Source organism: Schistocerca gregaria, chromosome 2, assembly GCF_023897955.1.
Source record: "Schistocerca gregaria isolate iqSchGreg1 chromosome 2, iqSchGreg1.2, whole genome shotgun sequence".
Taxonomy (NCBI): domain Eukaryota; kingdom Metazoa; phylum Arthropoda; class Insecta; order Orthoptera; family Acrididae; genus Schistocerca; species Schistocerca gregaria.
Window position 1 is genome coordinate 660,453,259 of NC_064921.1, and position 21,666 is coordinate 660,474,924.

General features: G+C 42.9%; 1 protein-coding gene across 4 annotated transcripts in view; it reads left to right on the forward strand.

Annotated features, from left to right (window-relative positions):
• The window catches only part of LOC126334706 (sodium-dependent nutrient amino acid transporter 1-like), a 209,384-nt gene that overhangs the window by 81,699 nt on the left and 106,019 nt on the right, over positions 1–21,666 (forward strand). For all 4 annotated transcript variants that reach the window (XM_049997214.1, XM_049997216.1, XM_049997215.1 and 1 more), the window contains exon 2: positions 11,694–11,741. In XM_049997214.1, the coding sequence (XP_049853171.1) occupies positions 11,697–11,741 (45 nt within the window). In that variant the 5' untranslated portion in view covers positions 11,694–11,696. The remainder of the gene's footprint in view (positions 1–11,693; positions 11,742–21,666) is intronic.

Below are 21,666 nucleotides of genomic sequence, written 5' to 3' on the forward strand. Positions count from 1 at the left end.
GATGATGCTTTATCTCAATAGAGCGAAACGCATCTAGTGACAAAATCACGCATTTTTGTAGTTGCAACGACGGATCAGAAATACCTTCATGAATTATAAAGCAACTAAGGACACTACGGCCACACAAATAAAGAATTTATTGCCTTCATATAACATCGACACGTTTGCTTACTTCAAGGAAATCATGAACAAGTCGGGTAAAATTAGTAGAGAATGAGAGTTACTGTACTAGACTGGAATCAGTCCGCAAAGAACAGGGGAGAATTCTGTACGGATTTTCCTCAATAAAACCTCGGTCCCGTGACCGATGTGGTGAATGAAGTCAGGCTCAGAATAGTCGCACCCAGTTTTGAGGATTCAGCACCACACCTGAGGCACCTGTGGCCAGAAGCTTGTGGTAAGGTACGGTGGACGCCCGCCAACCGGAAGCGCGGCGAGCGTGTATGTGGAGCGTTTTTGCTGCGCTGAAGGCCAGCAGCTGAAAGCGAGTGGCGATATTGTTACAGAAAGAGGCCTTGAACGGGCTCCGAGCCTTCCCAGCCGCGCCAGCCTGGTACATACCTGCTTTGCAGACTGGAGCCACTTTGCATCTGGAAGGTGGAAGAACAGAGCGCCTGTCGCAATCACTTACTGGTTAAGACCTTGTTTATTAACTTTGGTGACCTAAGTTGATATTCTGAACAGAATATATGCACAGTATTTCATACAAATAAGCAATAATGCAAAACGGAAGTTGCATAGACCTGCAAATATCGGTAAAAAGTAAGTTAATATCTTACTTAAAATTAAAAGCAAAAGGAACCTGTGATGTGTCACTTGTGAGACCTCTACACCTCTGAACGCTTTTGGGTAGTAAACCGTGAGAGGTTATCGATCCATTGCCGATACGATAGAAACTGTTCAACTTGCCACCAGACAAAATTTGCAATGATGCAAAAATGTAGAACGCAACTTCTAGTAGAAAAAAATCGCCAACTTTTTAAGATGGTGTTACACTACATCTTTACTCTGGAAGCCAGCTTACGGTGTATGGAGGAGGGTATTTTGTGTATCACTCTCACTTGTCTCATTTCCTGCTTGTAACACTCTGTGTGGACTCGAATCTCCCTAATTTTATCTTCACGTTCTTTTCGTGGTATGCGTCAGAGGAAGCAATGTATTGGTGACTCTTCTAGGAATGTGCAGAAAGACAATTTAGGGTCTTGATTTAATTATCATTTCATTCTAAGAGAGCTGCATGGTCGCCGATGGTACCTGCTCTTTCGAATATGTTCCGAAAGAACAGATACCATCTTCATATAGTTAAGACTGACCAGCCATTGATCTTCTTCTTCTGTGCTGGATGCACACGCATTGTCCGAACTCTTACGGGACTCGGTGAGATTGTCTGCCGCGAGTAATGAGTGTAGTGGGCAGGGGCACTACGAATGTAGTGTGTGGGCATTAAGTTGGGAATGTGGGTCTCACGGGGAGCGTGGAAGGGATAAATCCCTGCAGTCGCACTATCCTTTGTGCCCTCGCTGGCTCAGATGGATAGAGCGTCTGTCAAGTAAGCAGGAGATCCCGGGTTCAAGTACCGGTCGGGACACACATTTTCAACTGTCCACATTGATGTATATCAACGCCTGTCGACAGCTTAGGGTCTTGATTTAATTATTATTTCAGTAGCATAAAAAGTTTTGTATCTGAAAAAAAAAGATATTTGTTAGTACCATTTGCGCTGATATGAAACTTTGTGGCAGATTAAAACTGTGTGCCAGACAGACACTCGAAGTCGGGTCATTTGCCTTTCAGGGGGAAGTGCTCTACCAACTTTTTTCTTCACTTCTTCGTCATTGTTCAAATGGCTCTGAGTACTATGGGACTTGACTTCTAAGGTCATCAGTTCCCTAGAACTTAGAACTACTTAAACCTAACTAACCTAAGGACAACACACACATCCATGCCCTAGGCACGATTCGAACCTGCGACCATAGCGGTCGCGCGGTTCCAGGTTGTAGCGCCTAGAACCGCTCGGCCACACCGGCCGGCTTCGTTATTGTTCGTTGTGTTTGGTCGTAGCGGACGTCACATGACATCCGTTGAGCCGGCCAGAGTGGCCGAGCGGTTCTAGGCGCTACAGTCTGGAACCGCGCGACCTCTACGGTCGCAGGTTCGAATCCTGACTCGGGCATGGATGTGTGTGCTGTCCTTAGGTTAGTTAGGTGTAAGTAGTCCTACGTTCTAGGGGACTGATGACCTCAGAAGTTAAGTCCCATAGTGCTCAGAGCCATTTGAGCCACATCCGTTGAAGTTCGTTGTTGATCCTTTCACTCTGTTTTTTTTTTTTTTTTTTATTACAGAGAGCAGCCAGCTCTCTGACCGAACACACTTAGCTACTTTGCCGGTACGAACTGAGCTAGCCAAGCACGATTCACGAGCCATCTTCACAGCTTCACTTCCGCCAATACTTCGTCTCCTACCTTCCAAACTTTACAGAAGCTCTTCTGCGAAACTTGCAGAACCAGCACTCTTGGAAGAATGCACTTGCCTGCGGATGACAAAGGTCCCGAGTTCGAGTCTCGGTCCGGCACTCAGTTTTAATCTGGAATTTTCATACGCTGAATCAGCGTCGACGACTGAAATATGTGCACCGGACCAGGACTCCAACCCAGGATCTTCCGCTTACCGGGCAAGTGCGTTAACCTGTGCACCACCCGACCACAATGTTAGCGCAACTGCATAGACAATCTTGGTGTGCCTCATGCTCGACCCACATTCCCACCGAGCGCCATCTATCTGCGCTCCCTGTCTATTTTTTTTCCTTTATTTAATTTCGATTCCCCCCAAATGGGGCGGGCTGGCAGCAGCTTATTACGCTGCTCTGCAGCCTACAGACTTTTTAAAACATAAGAAGAAGATAAGAAACAATAAAAAGGCGATAAAACGGTGACTTCAATTGCAAAACGGTGAAAAAATTGGGGAAAGTTAAAACATAAAGCCAAGGTTTGGCAATGCTAATAAAATAAACAGGAATCAGACAAGTAACGTAGTAAACAGACAATTAAAAAACATGGCGACAGTTTGGTTTCTGTTCACAAGAGACATAAAAATCACACTTAGCAACAGCATAATGTCCGTTCGCAACACTTCCGAAAAGACACACAACACTGAACACTCACTGTAAACACTGCACGAAAACGTCGGCACAAAGGTGACACACCCTAACCAAGGGTGGGGGGGGGGGGGGGGACCTGGACAGATGAGGGGGAAAACAAGGACGGAGGAGAAGAAATACGAAAGGGAGGGGGAAACCAAAGGAGGGAGAGGACTTATAAGGGGGGGAGGGCAGACGCAAGAGGGAAATGCTAAAGGACTCGGGGGAGAGAAGGGGGTAGAGAGTGGGTAGGTGGGGCAAAAAGAGAGTGGAAGGGGGGAGAAGGAGCCCAAGAAAAGGATGGTGGAAAGGAGGGGGGGTGAGGATCAGAGTTGATAGGAGGGATAAATGGATGGGAAGAGGGCATCATCTGGGAGGGGGAGTATATGGAAGCCACCTTGGGAAAGGAGATGAAGGGTGTAGAGATGGAGGGTAGGGGGGACACAACAGTGAAGACGTGGCAGGGGGCAAGGATGGGAGAGGAGAGGAGCAACCAGGGGGTGAGGGGAATAGGAGCAGATGGGGGAAAGGACTACCTGTCTATTTCCTTCATGCTCTCTACTCTGAGATTCCCACAGGAAGTCGCCCGTACTTGTGCATCCACAATGAAGAAGGTGTATCCATTGCCATTGTAAGCGAAGCAGTTATATGAATGCGTGGTGCCTGTTTTTTTTCCGGATATGTCCACAAGAACAGACCCCATGCATTCATTTACTTGGTATTTCAATAACTGAAGACACTTGGCAGGGCTACACTTGGACACAACCGCTCATAATAGCTATCTCCAACGACCGGTAGCGAACACAGAGAAGCAGGAACGTCACGCCCCACTGCATACGTGAAGTCTTTGTACCTGCAACTGTCCAACGAGTTACGAAAGGTACTTCCGTCTGTTTACACTGTGTACTATTATTTAAATTATTTTTATCTACTACAAGCAACATTCACATTTCGTTTTTAAATTATGTATACGCAATTAATAAAATGATTTTAAAGATTTATTGCATACTCCAACTCGTCGTGAAGGTGTAGCCACAAGGAAAATTTAAGTTTGGAGAATTTACCTCGTTGTTTCCGTCGAGATATAACTGACAGTGACAAATGGATTCTACTGCCTTGTCCCGTACTGTATGTGGAAAATTTATAACCCTAATGTAAGGAAAACAAAAGTTATCTCGTGATGAAGAGTGGGAATCAGAGATGTACTGAGCTGTAAGGTCCCAGACAACCAGAAAATAAAAGTTATCTATTGTATTACTTGAGCAGCATTTCAGGAATGTTTCTGATCTCGCTGTCATTTGCGCTACAGTCGCAGCATGAAAAACGTACAAGGAAATATGAATTTGAAAACGATTTTGCTTTTGTACAATAAATCTTTGTTTTTGTCGTACCGGTTCGTTGCAGAGAGAATAATGACAACGTACTATCCACCTGCGTTTGCTTGTACGATTTGATATGTCTGAGAGTGTGCTATTAACAGAACAGAATTGTGCCTCTGGAGCAATCTAGCTGCAAAGGTGTGGTCTCTCTAAAATAAAGAAACACAATGTAAATTACTTTAATACCTATATGACGGCGCATAACAGGTTTCTTTTAAACCACTTACTCTGACGCAACATAACCTTATATGGATGTTTTCACGTCCGAAGAGAAACGAGCACTAACTACAGACATGTGTGATTGTGTGAGCCTGATTACGAGTGTCTCGCTTGAAAATTACTGGTACACTCGTTGACGCACTGTAGCATACTGGAAAAATAGGACGGAATATTAAATGTCTAGATCATATCGATATACACGATTGCTAAGCGGAAAGCTAGATGTCACTCTTGTTAACACAATAATTTTTTGAAGAATGTAGCTTAGTCGAAGTAAATAGCTATCAGAATCATTCAGTGGAATAAATCGAGCTAATTCGAAGACACTTTTAATGCCGGGAAGAAGTTCAATCAATGCGATAAATAAATTACATGTATGTGCGATTAGAAACTACTTGCTTAAAATTGTGAAACAGAGAAGAATTCGTAGGCCACTTGGGTGTACCTATTACGTAGGAAAAAATATTAAACATTCGAGAATCGATGCGATCTAATTTCACTCGATCGAGAAATCTCTTGAGCTAGGTATTTCGAGGAAAACAGATCAGTCTGTGTACTCATATAGAATTAGGGTTTCTGTTTGTCGTAGCATTTATTTAAGTTACCGTGTTCTCAATAAAAATAAACAATGCAATAGCGTCATACTAGAACAGGGTAGTTAAATGTATTTAGGAATAATGCATATCATACGATATATCAATAATACGACTCACAAATACAAAATCAAATCCTACCTTTTTGCCCAAATGGGAATGCCTAAGTTTTAAACCAGAACATGATCTAAGAATAACATGCAACACCACTTTAGAAAAATACAGCACTGCACACATACATATAGCGATTTATTGCCTGTGTCTCTATTCTATGCGACTCCTGGGAACCAATGATTTAATTTCGAGGCATATAACGTCACATCACAGTTGAGAGAGACCCATACATTTCTTGACATATGAAAGCAGTTATTGGCTGAGTCAAACATCCGTCTGCTGTCGTATCTGCCAGACAGAATCCAAAGGTTATCATACTGACAATATATCATATCACAATATTCGTTACCTGAATTATGTACCACCAAAATTCGCACGCAGACCTACTTAACGATTTTCAGAGAAAGATATATGGATCTGATCCCAAGAACTGATGAATAATAACCGATTTCAGCACTGAAATAACATCAAGTATCGCACCAAGTTTAATTCGACCCTGGAAAAAATTAGATATGATTTCGAGGAATTTAAACAGTGTGTTTGCTTTCAAACGTGCTCAGTTTCTAAACTACTGCACCACTATTTCCGTCGATTTCGCGTGCAGCTAAAGTTTGTCTTTCCAATAAATTTTAGAGAAAAAAATTATTTTTCCTTCCAGACATCAAGTTGATATGACTGAAAGAATTTCAATAAGCGTGAAGATACAGGAGACAGAGGAGAATGCCTGTATATTAACTAAGTTTTGGTATTTTTATGGGCTTTGGGAAAATGGATGCGAAATGAAAATTTATCACGACAGTCCTGTTTCAATTAAAGCAGACTTCCTCCTCAAGCGATAGCAGAAACGAGAAGAACAGCAGTTTGGGGCTTTATTCTAAGAGGAAGACAGGCGTCTACTAGATGATTCTCAAGGCGAACCTTTTGTCTTGTGGCGACAGCCGGTGCCGGCTCTGTACTCGGGCTGTCTCCGACACTCACCGCAGCTTTCACTGCCAACCTGCTTATTCTGAGGCCTTTCACCTATCTGCTCCGTATCCTCTGAAGTTGTCGCTGTTTTTCGGAGCTGGATCTCGAATCTGTGCTGGCGCACAGTAGGTGATTTTTGAGTGTTATTCATCTGACGATATAGCTAACTGAACTGCATACACACACACACACACACACACACACACACACAATATTCATCTGACGATATAGCTAACTGCATACACACACACACACACACACACACACACACACACACACACACACACACACACACAATTGCGCGCACGATCTTGTACTTAGTGAGCATTCGATCAACGTAGGAATCGCATGTTGCTAGGTAACATCCGTGGGATGGATATGTACCATCCTCTCGTTAGTCATTGACCGATCCGTCTGCAACACAAGTAAGTGTTATGTATCACTGTAATGAATGTTTGTGCTAATGGTGTTGTGTTGCTGTCGTTACAGTCGATAATAGAATAAAGGGGATGAAGAAAGTGAAACTGCATGCAGAGACGAAGTTTATATTCTTCCACAGCATCTCAAGTGTGATGTATCACCGTGACTCAATAACACATAGAAATAAAGCATTTACCCTGTCCGTGTTGGTCTTCAGTAGCGACGAAACGTTTTCCTCACACTCTCCACCTATCACAATGAAGTGCTGTGGGGTGCACATATCTAGACGGGTGAGATTCAAAGCGGATACCTCAACGACGAGACCAAGTCACCGATTTTGATCGAGTGATGGCGGAGGGGGAAGTGGGGGTGACGAAGGAGAGAAGGGGTGGGGGTAAGAAGGCAAATATAAGAGCATGCAGTAGTACTACGTAAGTTGAAACGTCAGTGTGTTGCGCTTTGCTTTTCATACAACTTTTTATTTGTTACTTCAATAAAATAAATTCCTATAGCTTTTAGGGTGTAATATTAACAAATAACTACTACACAAGTGAAGTCAATAAACCGTACATGTTGAAAAACAGTGCCTTCCTTACCTTCCTCAGATGAAAGACTGATATGTATATGATTCTTTGACTTTAAAGCCGACTGCGAATTCTAGATTATGTTGCATGGCTTAGTAGGTCAAGGAAGATGATCTTTGTTTCCATGTTCATCGAACACTGCCATAAGAGAAACGTAACACAGTTTCTTCTTGGAATATCGCGTTCTTGTTAGAAAGCGGCTTCTTTGTTATAACATTGACTTGTTCATAGCCAATGCACATAGTTGCTACAGCGTTTGTCGTACAGAAAGCCTCCAAATCATTGCAAATTACATGATAAATGACTTAGCGTCTCATTCTTCATTATGATCCCGGCAAAAGTTTTTTGGTGCTATAAGTTCGTGACCATGGTCTAGGGGTAGCGTCTTTGACTAGTAATCAAAATGTCGTGGGTGCAATAGAAACGAAAGAGGTGAAAGGATTCAGTTTTGCAATAAATTTCACATGGTAACAGTGAATAAGTTGTTCATAACTAATAAGAGAAGCCGGTATAGCTGCAAAAAGCCTGGAGAGACGGTAAGATTCCAGCTGGATCACATCATGGTCAGACAGAGATTCCGAAATCACATGTTGGATTAGAAGGTGTACCCAAGAGCAGATACAGTTTTAGATCACAAATTACTAATGATGAAGAGCAGACTGCTGTTTAAGCTAATATACCGAAAGAACCAGTGTGATAAAAAAGGCGATGGAGATACTGAGGAATGATGATGTGCATTTGAAGGCCACTAAAGTCGTAGATTTTGCGATAATGACTAACACAATTGCCAGTCCAATCGAAGAGGAGTGGACGTTCCTAAAGAAGCGAATCATAAAAGTTGGACAGAAAAATATAGGCACAAGAAAGATAACTGCCGGCCGGTATGGACGAGCGGTTCTATGCGCCCCAGACTGGTACCGCGACCGCTACGGTCGCAAGGTTCGAATCCTGCCTTGGGCATGGATGTGTGTGTTAGTTATGTTTAGGTAGTTCTAAGTTCTAGGGAACTGATGACCTCAGATGTTAAGTCTCATGGTGCTCAGAGCCATTTTTTGAAAGATAACTGCGATATAACCTTGGGTAACAGAATTAATACATCAACTGATGGACGAAAGAAGGAAGTATAAAAATAATCAGTAAAAGATAGATACACAGAAATATAAGTCACTAAAGAAGGAAACTATTAGCCAGTGCACGGAAGTCATGGCTCAATGGCTGCAGGAAAAATGCAAAGAAAGTGAAAAAGACATGAACGTGTGAAGGATTGACTCGGCATATGGAAAAGTCCAAACTTCCAATGAAATTAAAAGCAAAGGTCTTTTCATGAGACTACATTCCATTGCAATCGTTGTGCACAGCGAGTATGATGCAATTCAAATAGGGAAGATGAGCTGAAATCTAGATCTACACTAAAGTTCAGACTGAATAGCGACTGATGCTTCACTTCTTTCCTGTTTAAAGGCAAATGCATCAACACAAAGAATGGAAGAGGAATTCCACCGTTAAAGGAAGAGAAAATGCGGGCAGGTGGAAAGATTATATGGATGGCCTCTACGAACGGGGAAAAACTATTGACGTGATGAAAGACGAAGTGCGAGTCAATATGGAAGATTTGGCGGATTCCGTGTTAGAATCTGAAGATAGTAGGGGCAGAGAACAAAGAGTTATTGCATAATCAGCATAACGGGTCACGCATTGAAGTTGCTGACAAGAACAATATACAGAAAAAGACTGGAAAATAAAACTGAGCATCTGTTAGATGATGATCAGTTCGTCCTTAGGAAAGCTGAACGCACCAGAGAGGCCCTTATGACTTTGCACTTGATAATGGAAGCACTAATTAAGAAAAATCAGTACACATTCGCAGGATTTGTCAACCTTGAAAAAGCATTCGACAATGTAAATTGGTGCAAGATGTTAAAAATTCTGAGAAAAATACCAATAACCTATAGGGAAACACGGATAATATACAATACAAGCATGTACAAGAACCGACAGCGACAATTAAAAATGGCTGAAGTAGAATGAAGTGCTTGAAATAGAAAGGTTGTAAGGCAGAGCTGCCATGTTCCGCCCCACTCTTCGACCTAAAAATCGAAGAAGGAAGCAGCAACAGCGGAAATAAAAGAAACTATCAGGAGTCGAACTGAAATTCAGGGTGAAAGATATACCTATATTTGACGATTCGCTAGTAACATCGCTTTCTCAGTGACAAGGAGGAAGGTGTGGAACCTGTTAAATGGTGTGAACGGCCAAATAAACACACACTATGGACTGATAGTAAACCAAAGGAGAATGAAAATAATAAGGAGTAGCAGAAATAAGATTAGCGATAACTTTGACATCAGACCTGGTGACCAGAAAATAGACAAAGTTAAGGAATTCTGCTACCTTAGAAGCAAAATAACCCTCGACGGACGAAGCAAGGAGGACATAAAAAGCAGACTAACACAGGTAAGAAGAGCATTCCTAGCTAAGCGAAGTAAGCTAGTGTGAAATACAGGTCTTAATTTTAGGAATACAATTCTTAGAATGAACGGTTGGAACACGGTTTGTATGACAGTGAAGCGTGGACTGCAGGAAAACTGGAACATAAGAGAATCGAAGCATTAGAGATATGACGCAACAGACAAATGTTGAAACTCAAGTGGTTCAAATGGTTCAAATGGCTCTGAGCACTATGGGACTTAATTTCTCAGGTCATCAGTCCCCTAGAACTTAGAACTACTTAAACCTAAATAACCTAAGGACATCACACACATCCATGCCCAGGGCAGGATTCGAACCTGCGAGCGTAGCGGTCACGCGGTTCCAGACTGAAGCGCCTAGAACCGGCTAAACTCAAGTGGATTGATAAGGTAAAGAATGAAAGGTTATCTGGAGAATCGGCAAGAAAAGGAATATATGGAAAACTCTGAGAAAAAGAAAGGACAGGATGATAGGACATCTGTTAAGACATCAGGGAATGACTTCCAATTTACCAGGGGGAGCTGCATTAGGTAAAAACTGCATAGGAAGACTGAGATTGGAATACATCCAGCAAATAAGAGAGGACGTTGGTTGCAACTCGTAATGACTGAGTGTTGTGTGATGTCCTTAGGTTAGTTAGGTTTAAGTAGTTCTAAGTTCTAGGGGACTGATGACCATAGATGTTAAGTCCCATAGTGATCAGAGCAATTTGAAGTATTTGGTTGCAAATAATACTCAGATTAAGAACGTGACACAGCAGTGAGATTCGTGTCGGGCCGTATCAAATCACCCAGAAGACTGATGACTCAAAAAAGGTGCCATAAACAAAAGAATGTTGGACTACAGGTTGCGGTGGTGTAGAAAGATGTTGAAAATTGCGTGGACTGATAAGAAATTTGGAAATTGTTCGTAGAACCGGAGAGATGAGGAACGTGTGGAGAACACTGAAGGGCCGTGATGATAAGACATGTGTTCAGAAAACAAGGAATAACTTCCTTGGTACATGAGAGGTTGTAGAGGGTAACACCGGCGCGGATCGACGGATATTGAAATACTTACAACAAATAATAGAAGATGTTGGGTGCAAGTGCTAGGTGTGTGATGAAGAGGTTGGCGATTGGCTCATGCGAGAAATTCGTGGCGGGTTCCATAAAACCAATTGGAAGAATAGTTCGTTTCGAGGAGCAAAAGATTCTTATTGCACAAACAGTTTGCTTCTGATAGGTAATGTACTCTGACGTCATATCTGTCGCATTTTAGCTAAGTGATCTGTGGGAATAGTTTTGAATGTTCGACGACCCCTATAATTGAGAATTTGATTTTGTCGGCTATCATTTACCACTAATAAATTCATATGGTAAGTCGTATGTTACCATCTACTTAATTCTAAGTGCACGCAACACATTCCGGCGATACACTTGCATGTACAACCGACGTTCCACGATCTTTGCTCTGTTCCTGGACGCAGATTTCTACCTTCTACACCTACATACATACTCTGCAAGCCACAGTGCGTGGCGGAGTGCAGCCTGTATCACTACTAGACGTTTCCCTTCCTGTTCCACCCGCAGATAGAACGAGGGAAAACGACTGTGTCTATACCTTCGTATGATCACTAATTTGTTGTATCTTGTCTTCTTAGTCCTTCCGCGAAGTGTATGTTGGCGGCAGTATGATCGTTCTGCAGTCAGCTTCAGATGTCGCTACTTTAAATTTTCTCAATACTGATTCTGTGTTAACGAAATTTACTGTTTTTTAGGATAAGGTCTTGATGCTATGTATGTTAATCTGACAATCCGGTTTCTTGTTTCAGAAAATGCCCAGTATGAAGAACAAATACAATGTCACACCGGAGACAGTGGTGAGTCTTCCCTACAATGATAGTCTTCTTTATCAAAAATCACTTACGCAAGTATAGTGACTCAGTACGTAAATCTTTTGTTTGCAGATCCAATTGCACTTCATAGGAGCTTCTTACTTTAAAATTGTATTGACGTGATTATAATTGGCTTTGGGAAGTTTGGTATGAGCACTTGACTGTAGGAACTGTGGAGCAAATCTCATTGCAAGGGGAACTATCTTTCGCAACATTAACTGAAAATTAGTGAAAAACTGTAAATCTTCAGCTTATGCTAAGAAAATAGATTTAATCGACACAGTTCGCTTTCTGCTCCTCACGTTAACACAGACTCGACGATTCTGTGAGGTTTCAGAACTACACAATCACAGGTGCTCGGAGAACTGAGCGATATATGGCAGAAATAAATGATGAAGTATATCAATAGCTTAAATTTTATACATACTTAAGTATGCCTACCACTACTAACACAAGTAAAAATAGAAAAATAAACGGGACACTATAAACTTCATAATTCTCTATTTACTCAGATAACCGATTAGCAAAGCGTAAGTACTCATTATATAACAAAAGATAACCATAAATTAATGGAAGCACACTCTAATGTTATTTGCATCGTGCAGCCCAGCATCAACGACACGATCGGTTCAGTGGCTTCTATGCAGGCCAAAACTGTCCTTGAACAAACTACAAACAATTCTGAGATAGAAGCCACGTTGTACTGTCAGGAATGAGACTGTCATACAGGACGCTGAGCGCAGAGTGTGTTTTTTAAATAATAGAAAGTCCCCAGAGAAAGTGCATGATTCCGATATTCTATTAAAGAATTTGCACTTTTTAAGTTGAGTAATACGCTGAATGGGCAAGAAAAAAATTTGGAGAAAGATTGTAATTATTGTTCAGGGAAGGTTCAGATTCTACTTCTAATGGGAAAATACCGTAAAAGTAGCAATGTTTTGTGAAAAATTCTTAGATGTCTTTCAGGTACATCAATTTTGCGTTATTTAGGATGTACAAATTAATACTCGTCATTATGCATATTAGCAATGTCTACAACACGTATAAGAAATTAGAATACGAACTAGTCTTTTAGAGCTATTATGGAATATTCTATGTGCTGTATTTAAATTCTAGAAAAGCAAGCAGCAGACGAAAACAAGTAACGAAATAAGATTAAATGTTATAAATTCGTAATATCCTGACACGTGCTATGTGTCGTCCGACAAGCCACTTCACGTTAAAGGCAGACGTCTTAGTACAAGTGAAAAAATAGGGCAATTAACAATATTCTTCAGAGTCATCAAAGTCACGGTTGACTGTAAAAACTACAGCTTCACAAAATTTACTATTGTACTTTCAACTGTTTAGTCATTCTCAAGTGGTTACAGCTAAGTACTCCGAAACTGCAATATCGAATTTTACCAAACTTTGCGCTGCTGGCCAACATGAAGACGACATGCAACAAATGTACAACTGACGTATAAATATGAGGGACGTTGAATAAGTAATGCAACACGTTTTTTGCTGACATCAAGTACACCACATTATTCCCCATTCTTCTGGTTACAAAACACTATTTTCAAACCTAACTTCCGTTCAACTCGACGGCCTTACTCCACCTTACTGGGAGGGCCTCTATGCCCACATAGTATCAGTCTGCTGGAGGACGTCGGGGCCAGCGTCTTACTGCAACAATAATATCATCATCATCCAGTAACTGCCGAAGATCGTCGCCATGACTGAGGCCGAGAGTGCAGATTTGAAATTTTTCTTCGGAGGAGAGGTTGTCTGTACCCACTCCAGGGGTTGCCGATTTGTTTCCGATTCGAAGTCATGAACCCGTTTTTCATACTCAGTTTGTATATTTTGCTTATTTTTTTCCAAGTTCCGCACAACTTCTTCCTGTTTTGTCGGTTAATCTGTGTTCAGTTTTTCGGGCCTATCCACTGTACCAACTTACAACTAAATCTGAGGGCGGTGCGATGGGGAGGTTCCCTTGTTAGCACGATGGCCTTCCCTCTCAAAAGTGCCACGTGATCGTCTGGACCCCGACTTCTTGCTGCCGCACATTCTCGTGACCTCCGCTGCCAGCGTCATGTACAGTGGCTACATTTCTACCATGTCTTTCTGCAGAATCGCGGAATGACATCCACGTTGTCGTAACCCTATTAACACGGCCTTGTTCAAACTTAGTGAGGTGTTGGTAAAGGCTGCTTTGTCGCGCCAAAAGCATTCTTGACTTACATCGACTCGCCACTTCCAGTATTAAAGGTAACTAAAGCTCACGACCGTTGCAGCGTGCATTTAATGCAAGCCTGATTTGTATCCTCATAGTGGCGCTATTAGCGAAATGTGAACAAATATCTTCTTTCAGATGTACAAACAGACCTATCAAATTCCGTTTATTTCGCAGAGCTCCTTCTTTGTGTTACAATTTATCTTTCGCCAGTGAATACGCGTAGATATACAAATGATTAGTCTTTGACGGCAACCGTACAAAGTGAGTAGCAGTAAGGTCATCTACATTTTGAGTGTAAGGAAAGATCATTTAGCTTGTTTCTCAGTCTGGAATGGCATTTTAATATTCGTTATTTGTGAGAAGATCGTGTCATTCCTCGTGTAAGGAGAAGAAAAGTCTACTAGCAAATGTCAGAATTTGGCAACGACAGACAGCGTGACGATGTCTAGAGCGCTACGCACTGTCAGACGACTACTGTTGTGGCTTAACTTGACGCGGCAGCTGAGAGGAGTGCGCCGACAGCGGTGCAGGATGCAAGTGCGCCAACGCTTCGTCTTTTCAAGCGGGTCCCGGTGCTACATATAGCATGATGGTTCCATCCGTGCATGGAGACTCTGAAGAGGAAACAAAAATTAAAAAAAGCTGCCAGACTGTATTCGTCACCATTATAAGGGTCCAGCATCTGGCATGGTGGCACGGGTTGTCAGTGCGTAGACGACGTGAAGAGATTTGGCACACCCAACCGCCATTTCGGACTGCAGCCGTTATATTTATGACGTTAACGCCGATGGCTGTTCCCTATCTTCGAACGCTTTTTGACACTATCTTTGAGCAAGATAATGCAAGACCACATATTGCCCGTCCTCATCTACCTCGATACAGAGGCTGTTCGACTTGTGCCATGGCCAGCATGTTCTGCAGATCTGTCACTCACTGAGCATATCTGGTAATGGCTAACCTAGAAGCTGGCACACCACTCGTCGCCATAGACTCACTCTGGCATAGAGGTGAAGCAGGATGTAAAAACGTAAGCGTATCCAAGCTCATTTCGACTAGTTGTACAGCAAGGTTAGAGCGACTGGTACAGCCAAAGGTTACAATCCTGCATAGTTAACTTCGCAGTCTGTACGTCCCCAAATCCTCAACAAATTTAATCACTTTTTGTTGTTACCATACTGTACACGAACAATAAGGGAAATTTCGTAATTTGCTATCCTTCTTGATGTTAAAATTATAATGAAAATGGTTCAAATGGCTCTGAGCACTATGGGACTCAACTTCTATGGTCATCAGTCCTCTAGAACTTAGAACTACTTAAAACTAACTAACCTAAGGACGTCACACAACACCCAGTCATCACGAGGAATTATAATGACAAGAACGCGACCATGACGTCTTTAAAAAATGTTCAGGTAGTTAAACACAGCAAAGAAAAATTTTTAAATGTGCAATATTAAGATAATAACATTACAATAAGCAAAATTACAGGGAATATAACACTTTTTTTAAAAAAACAAGCATACTCACGTAAAATCAATGTGGGAGTCGTTGACGCTGACTAGTACGTCATCCATGTAGTCACCATTTAAATAAATTATAGAAAAGTAGTAGCCGTCTTCTGTAGAACTTTTTCTTGAAACTTTATAATTTTTTTAAATCACATACATGACGCAAGATACGACAACACAGACCGAGGGGAGGTGGAGCAGTGCTCAGCACACAGGACTCACACTCGGATGGACGACGGTTCAAATCTGCGTCCTGCCATCCTGATTTAGGTTTACCGTGATTCAGGCAAAAGTCGGGATGGTTCCTTCGAAAGGGCTCGGCCGACTTCCTTCCCCATCCTTCCCTAATCCGATGGGACTGATGACCTCGCTGTTTGGTCCCCTCCCCCACAACAACCAACCACCAACAATATATAGTACGCCAATTTAAAGATTTGCATAAACAGTGCATAACAGTGTTTAAGTATAAAACACTGTTTCAGGTCCTACAGAGCGTTAATCTATCACGTTCAGAGCTAGTGACATGGCCGACTGGCTAAAGAGAAGAAGCCCTAGCCCTAAGTTATTTCTGCTACGTGGCGCTCCTGCGCGTCCTTCAAGCGCATGGCTGCAATGAGTAGCGCGTGTGATTTTACTAGTACATCTTATTAACAAAATTAACATGTTAAGTAAATAGTTGAAAAGAGGGAGAGGGGGTAAAATGAGTGTCATTGAAGTCAGACGGTTTACAAAGAGCCCGCAGGTTCAGGTAAACAGAGCCTGCTCTTTACGAAATGTGAAAACCACACGAGAAGCATTTGTGCGTGAATACGCAACCATAAAAGTACATTCTAAGACGAGTGGTCATACAGATAAAGCATGCTACATGAACAAATATACTAGGAAAAGACGGTTATAAAATAACTATTAAAATGGTAAATGAAGCCTCACTAACTACCGTATGTGGCTAGAAATCACGATGTCATAGATAGAATAAAAACACACTGAAAACAAAAGGGTGAATAGGTCTAAACTGGTACATTATAAAAATGTTGAACATCAACCAACTTTTCTTGACAAAGTACACTGAAAAATAAGAAGAGACGTCTTTTTACCAAACACAGAATTTTGAGGGAAACAAACACTACGAAAAGGCTAGCACCAAGCGGTCAACTTCGCTACTCGCCCAGAAGTAGAGGTTTAAGTCCTTCCAGAAAATGTCTTCTTGCAACATAAAGTTGATCGTTTAAAACGTAGGCACGATTTTTCTGTAAGTGCTATAAAATTTCAAACTCTTCCGATAAATCTGACCTACACCCTTTTTAATTGCCGGCCGTAGTGGCCGAGCGGTTCTAGGCGCTTCAGTCTGGAACCGCGCGACCGCTTCGGTCGCAGGTTCGAATTCTGCCTCGGGCATGGATGTGTGTGATGTCCTTAGGTTAGTTAGGGTTAAGTAGTTCTAAGTTCTAGGGGACTGATGACCTCAGAAGTTAAGTCCTATAGTGTTCAGAACCATTTGAACCCCTTTTAATTCTTTCTGTAAGATTACGGTGTTCTCTTAATTCTTCGGGCTATGACCGGCAATAAATACACTCCTGGAAATGGAAAAAAGAACACATTGACACCGGTGTGTCAGACCCACCATACTTGCTCCGGACACTGCGAGAGGGCTGTACAAGCAATGATCACACGCACGGCACAGCGGACACACCAGGAACCGCGGTGTTGGCCATCGAATGGCGCTAGCTGCGCAGCATTTGTGCACCGCCACCGTCAGTGTCAGCCAGTTTGCCGTGGCATACGGAACTCCATCGCAGTCTTTAACACTGGTAGCATGCCGCGACAGCGTGGACGTGAACCGTATGTGCAGTTGACGGACTTTGAGCGAGGACGTATAGTGGGCATGTGGGAGGCCGGGTGGACGTACCGCCGAATTGCTCAACACGTGGGGCGTGAGGTCTCCACAGTACATCGATGTTGTCGCCAGTGGTCGGCGGAAGGTGCACGTGCCCGTCGACCTGGGACCGGACCGCAGCGACGCACGGATTCACGCCAAGACCTTAGGATCCTACGCAGTGCCGTAGGGGACCGCACCGCCACTTCCCAGCAAATTAGGGACACTGTTGCTCCTGGGGTATCGGCGAGGACCATTCGCAACCGTCTCCATGAAGCTGGGCTACGGTCCCGCACACCGTTAGGCCGTCTTCCGCTCATGCCCCAACATCGTGCAGCCCGCCTCCAGTGGTGTCGCGACAGGCGTGAATGGAGGGACGAATGGAGACGTGTCGTCTTCAGCGATGAGAGTCGCTTCTGCCTTGGTGCCAATGATGGTCGTATGCGTGTTTGGCGCCGTGCAGGTGAGCGCCACAATCAGGACTGCATACGACCGAGGCATACAGGGCCAACACCCGGCATCATGGTGTGGGGAGCGATCTCCTACACTGGCCGTACACCTCTGGTGATCGTCGAGGGGACACTGAATAGTGCACGGTACATCCAAACCGTCATCGAACCCATCGTTCTACCATTCCTAGTCCGGCAAGGGAACTTGCTGTTCCAACGGGACAATGCACGTCCGCATGTATCCCGTGCCACCCAACGTGCTCTAGAAGGTGTAAGTCAACTACCCTGGCCAGCGAGATCTCCGGATCTGTCCCCCATTGAGCATGTTTGGGACTGGATGAAGCGTCGTCTCACGCGGTCTGCACGTCCAGCACGAACGCTGGTCCAACTGAGGCGCCAGGTGGAAATGGCATGGCAAGCCGTTCCACAGGACTACATCCAGCATTTCTACGATCGTCTCCATGGGAGAATAGCAGCCTGCATTGCTGCGAAAGATGGATATACACTGTACTAGTGCCGACATTGTGCATGCTCTGTTGCCTGTGTCTACGTGCCTGTGGTTCTGTCAGTGTGATCATGTGATGTATCTGACCCCAGGAATGTGTCAATAAAGTTTCCCCTTCCTGGGACAATGAATTCTCGGTGTTCTTATTTCAATTTCCAGGAGTGTAAATGTTCTGCGCAAGTGGAATTGGTACATTACTGCCTTTCGTTCCCAATAGATGATCCTAATATCTCACTTGGATTGTTCTACCAGTTCGTCTAATATAGTAACTGGGACAATTACTGCAGATCATTTTGTAAACGCCAGAAGTTGAGAATGGATCATCAGCGTTTTTATAGCGTGCACAAGATTTTTCTTTAGGATATTATTAATGGAATAAGTTACCTTGCATTTATATTTATTTACCAAAAGGCGTTTTATCCTATAGGACACACTGCCTAAAAATGAGATGGAAATGAATTTATTATTGCCCTCTTTAATGTAACCGGATCTGTACCTTGTAGAGTTGAAAATTTTGTGGTAGTTTCGTAACTGAGGATACGATCTGCTACATCTTGCTTATATCCATTATTGGTAACAATGGGATTTGACAGACGACTGAAATTTCTGAACTACTGAGACTCTTTGAAGAGCCAAGTAAGCTGCCTTGCGGCAGTGGTAACACCGGTTCCCGTTATATCACCGAAGTTAAGTTCAGTCGGGCTGGGCTAGCAATTGGATGGGAGACCGTTTGGTCTACCGAGCGCTGTTGGCAAGCGGGGTGCTCTAAGCCCTTGTGAGGCAAACTGAGGAGCTACCTGATTGAAAAGTAGCGGCTCCGGTCTCGTAAACTGACATACGACTGGGAGAGCGGTTTGCTGGCCACACGCCCGTCCATATCCGCATCCAGTGACGCCTGTGGACTGAGGATGACACGGCGGCCGGTCGGTACCGTTGGGCCTTCATGGTCTGTTCGGACCGAGTTTGGAGAGCCTGCCTTGACAAAACTACTGCACATGGCCTGAAAGATATCTGAGACAGGCGAAATATCCCCAGGATTCAGAAATAGTGTAATAATTCAATTTCCTAAGATGGCAGGTGCTGACAGGTGTGAATACTACTGAACCATGGGTTCAAATTACAGTTGCAGTATGCTGACACGAATTATTCACAACTTAATCGAAAAGCAGGTGGAGAGCGACCTTGGAGAAGATCGGTTTGTATTCTGGGGAATGTAGCAATAGGTGAGGCAATACCGTCTCTACGTCGTATCATGAAGAAAGGCAAAAACGTTTATAGCATTTGTAGGTTTAGAGAAAGCTTTTGATAATGTGGACTGGACTGCGTACTTTGAAAGTTTGAATGTATCAGGGATATAATACAGGGACCGAAAGGTTACTTACAACTTGTACAGAAATTGGGTTGAAGTCCCCCTCCCTCAGAGTCGAATGGAAATAATAGATGAAAGAGAGGAGTGAGTCAGGCTTGTAGCCTATCCCCAATGTTATTCAATCTGTACACTGACGATGATGTGAAGGAAACCAAGAGAAATCTGGAAAGGGAATTGAAGTTCAGAGAGACGAAACAGAAACTTCGCAGCTTGCTGATAATGATGCAATTCTGTCATAGATGGCTAAGTACAGATGAACAGAGTTGATAGTGTCTTCAGATGCGGTTATAAGATGAACATCAACAAAACGAAAACAAGGGTCCTGGAATGTAGGTGATGCTGAGTAAATTAGGTTAGGAAATGAGACACTATATGTAGTTGATGAGCTTTGTTGTTTGGCCAGCAAAATAAATGATGTTGGCCGAAGCAGGGAAGAAATAAAATGCAGACTGCCAATACCAAGAAAAAGCATTTCTGACAAAGGGAAATTTGTTAACATCGAATGTAAAGATAAGTGTTGGAACGTCATTTCCAAAGATATTTGTCTCTAGTGTAATATTGTATGGAAATGAATCGCGAACGATTGGGAAATCAGAAAAGAATACAGGTTTCGAAATGTGGTGCTACAGAAGAGTCCTGAAGATTAGGAGGGTTCAATTCCCGACCGGGTTGAGGATTTTCTCTGCCCGGGGATTGGGTGTTTGTGTTGTCCTCATCATTTCATCATCATTTGTGACAGTTGCCAGACTGAATTAAGTTAAAAATTGGACTGTGAAAAAATTGGGACTTCTTACCGGCGCAGATGATAGAGCAGTTGAGCGCCCCACAAACCAAATGGCATCATCATCCCTCCAATGTGCGTGTAAATGCGACCCGCAAAATTTTGCGATATTTTCCGTTTTTATGCTTCCAGCGATCCAATTATTGTAACACTTGTGTAACATTTATGTCTTTTCGCACTCTAGTATTATTTAACTTGTAGCCATCAACAGCCTGTAAGTACTGGGTGATCAAAAAGTCAGTATAAATTTGAAAACTGAATAAATCACGGAATAATGTAGATAGAGAGGTACAAATTGACACACATTTGAAATGACATGGAGTTTTATTAGAACCAAAAAAATACAAAAGTTCAAAAAATGTCCGACAGATGGCGCTTCATCTGATCAGAATAGCAATAATTAGCATAAGAAAGTAAGACACAGCAAAGATGATATTCTTTACAGGAAATGCTCAATATGTCCACCATAATTCCTCAACAATAGCTGTAGTCGAGGAATAATGTTGTGAACAGCACTGTAAAGCATGTCCGGAGTTATGTTGAGGCACTGGCGTATGATGTTCTCTTTCAGCATCCCTAGACATGTCGGTCGATCACGATACACTTGCGACTTCACGTAACCCCAAAGCCAATAATCGCACGGACTGGCGTCTGGGAACCTGGGAGGCCAAGCATGACGAAAGTGGCAGCTGAGCACACGTTCATCACCAAACGAAGCGCGCAAGATATCTTTCAAGCGCCATCTATCAGACATTTTGTGAACTTTTTTTTTCTAATAAGACCCCAAGTCATTCCAAGCATGTGTGTCAATTTTTACCTCTCTATCTACATTATTCCGTGGTTTATTAAGTTTTCAAATTTATACCGACTTTTTGATCACCCTGTATATTCCTGCAATGTACTCTACACGAAACACTTCAGATAGAACTGACTCCACAGCCAAGCGGTCATTGCGTTTGACAGCGTGCTGAGAATTTCAGTTCGAGTCCTCGACTGCTTTGCAGCACACTGAGCACTGTGTTGCTGACGGGGAGTTAGCGGTTTCGGATTGAGAAAGCCGGCGTCAACGGCCGGAACGTTCTTGTTCGGTGACGTCATTGGCAGAGATCGGTCGGTAGTTCAACAGCTTTCGTGCGCTTACTGCAAGGACACTTTTAGTGAAAGATGCATTATTCTAAAACTTTTTAGCTTTACAAATCAAAGT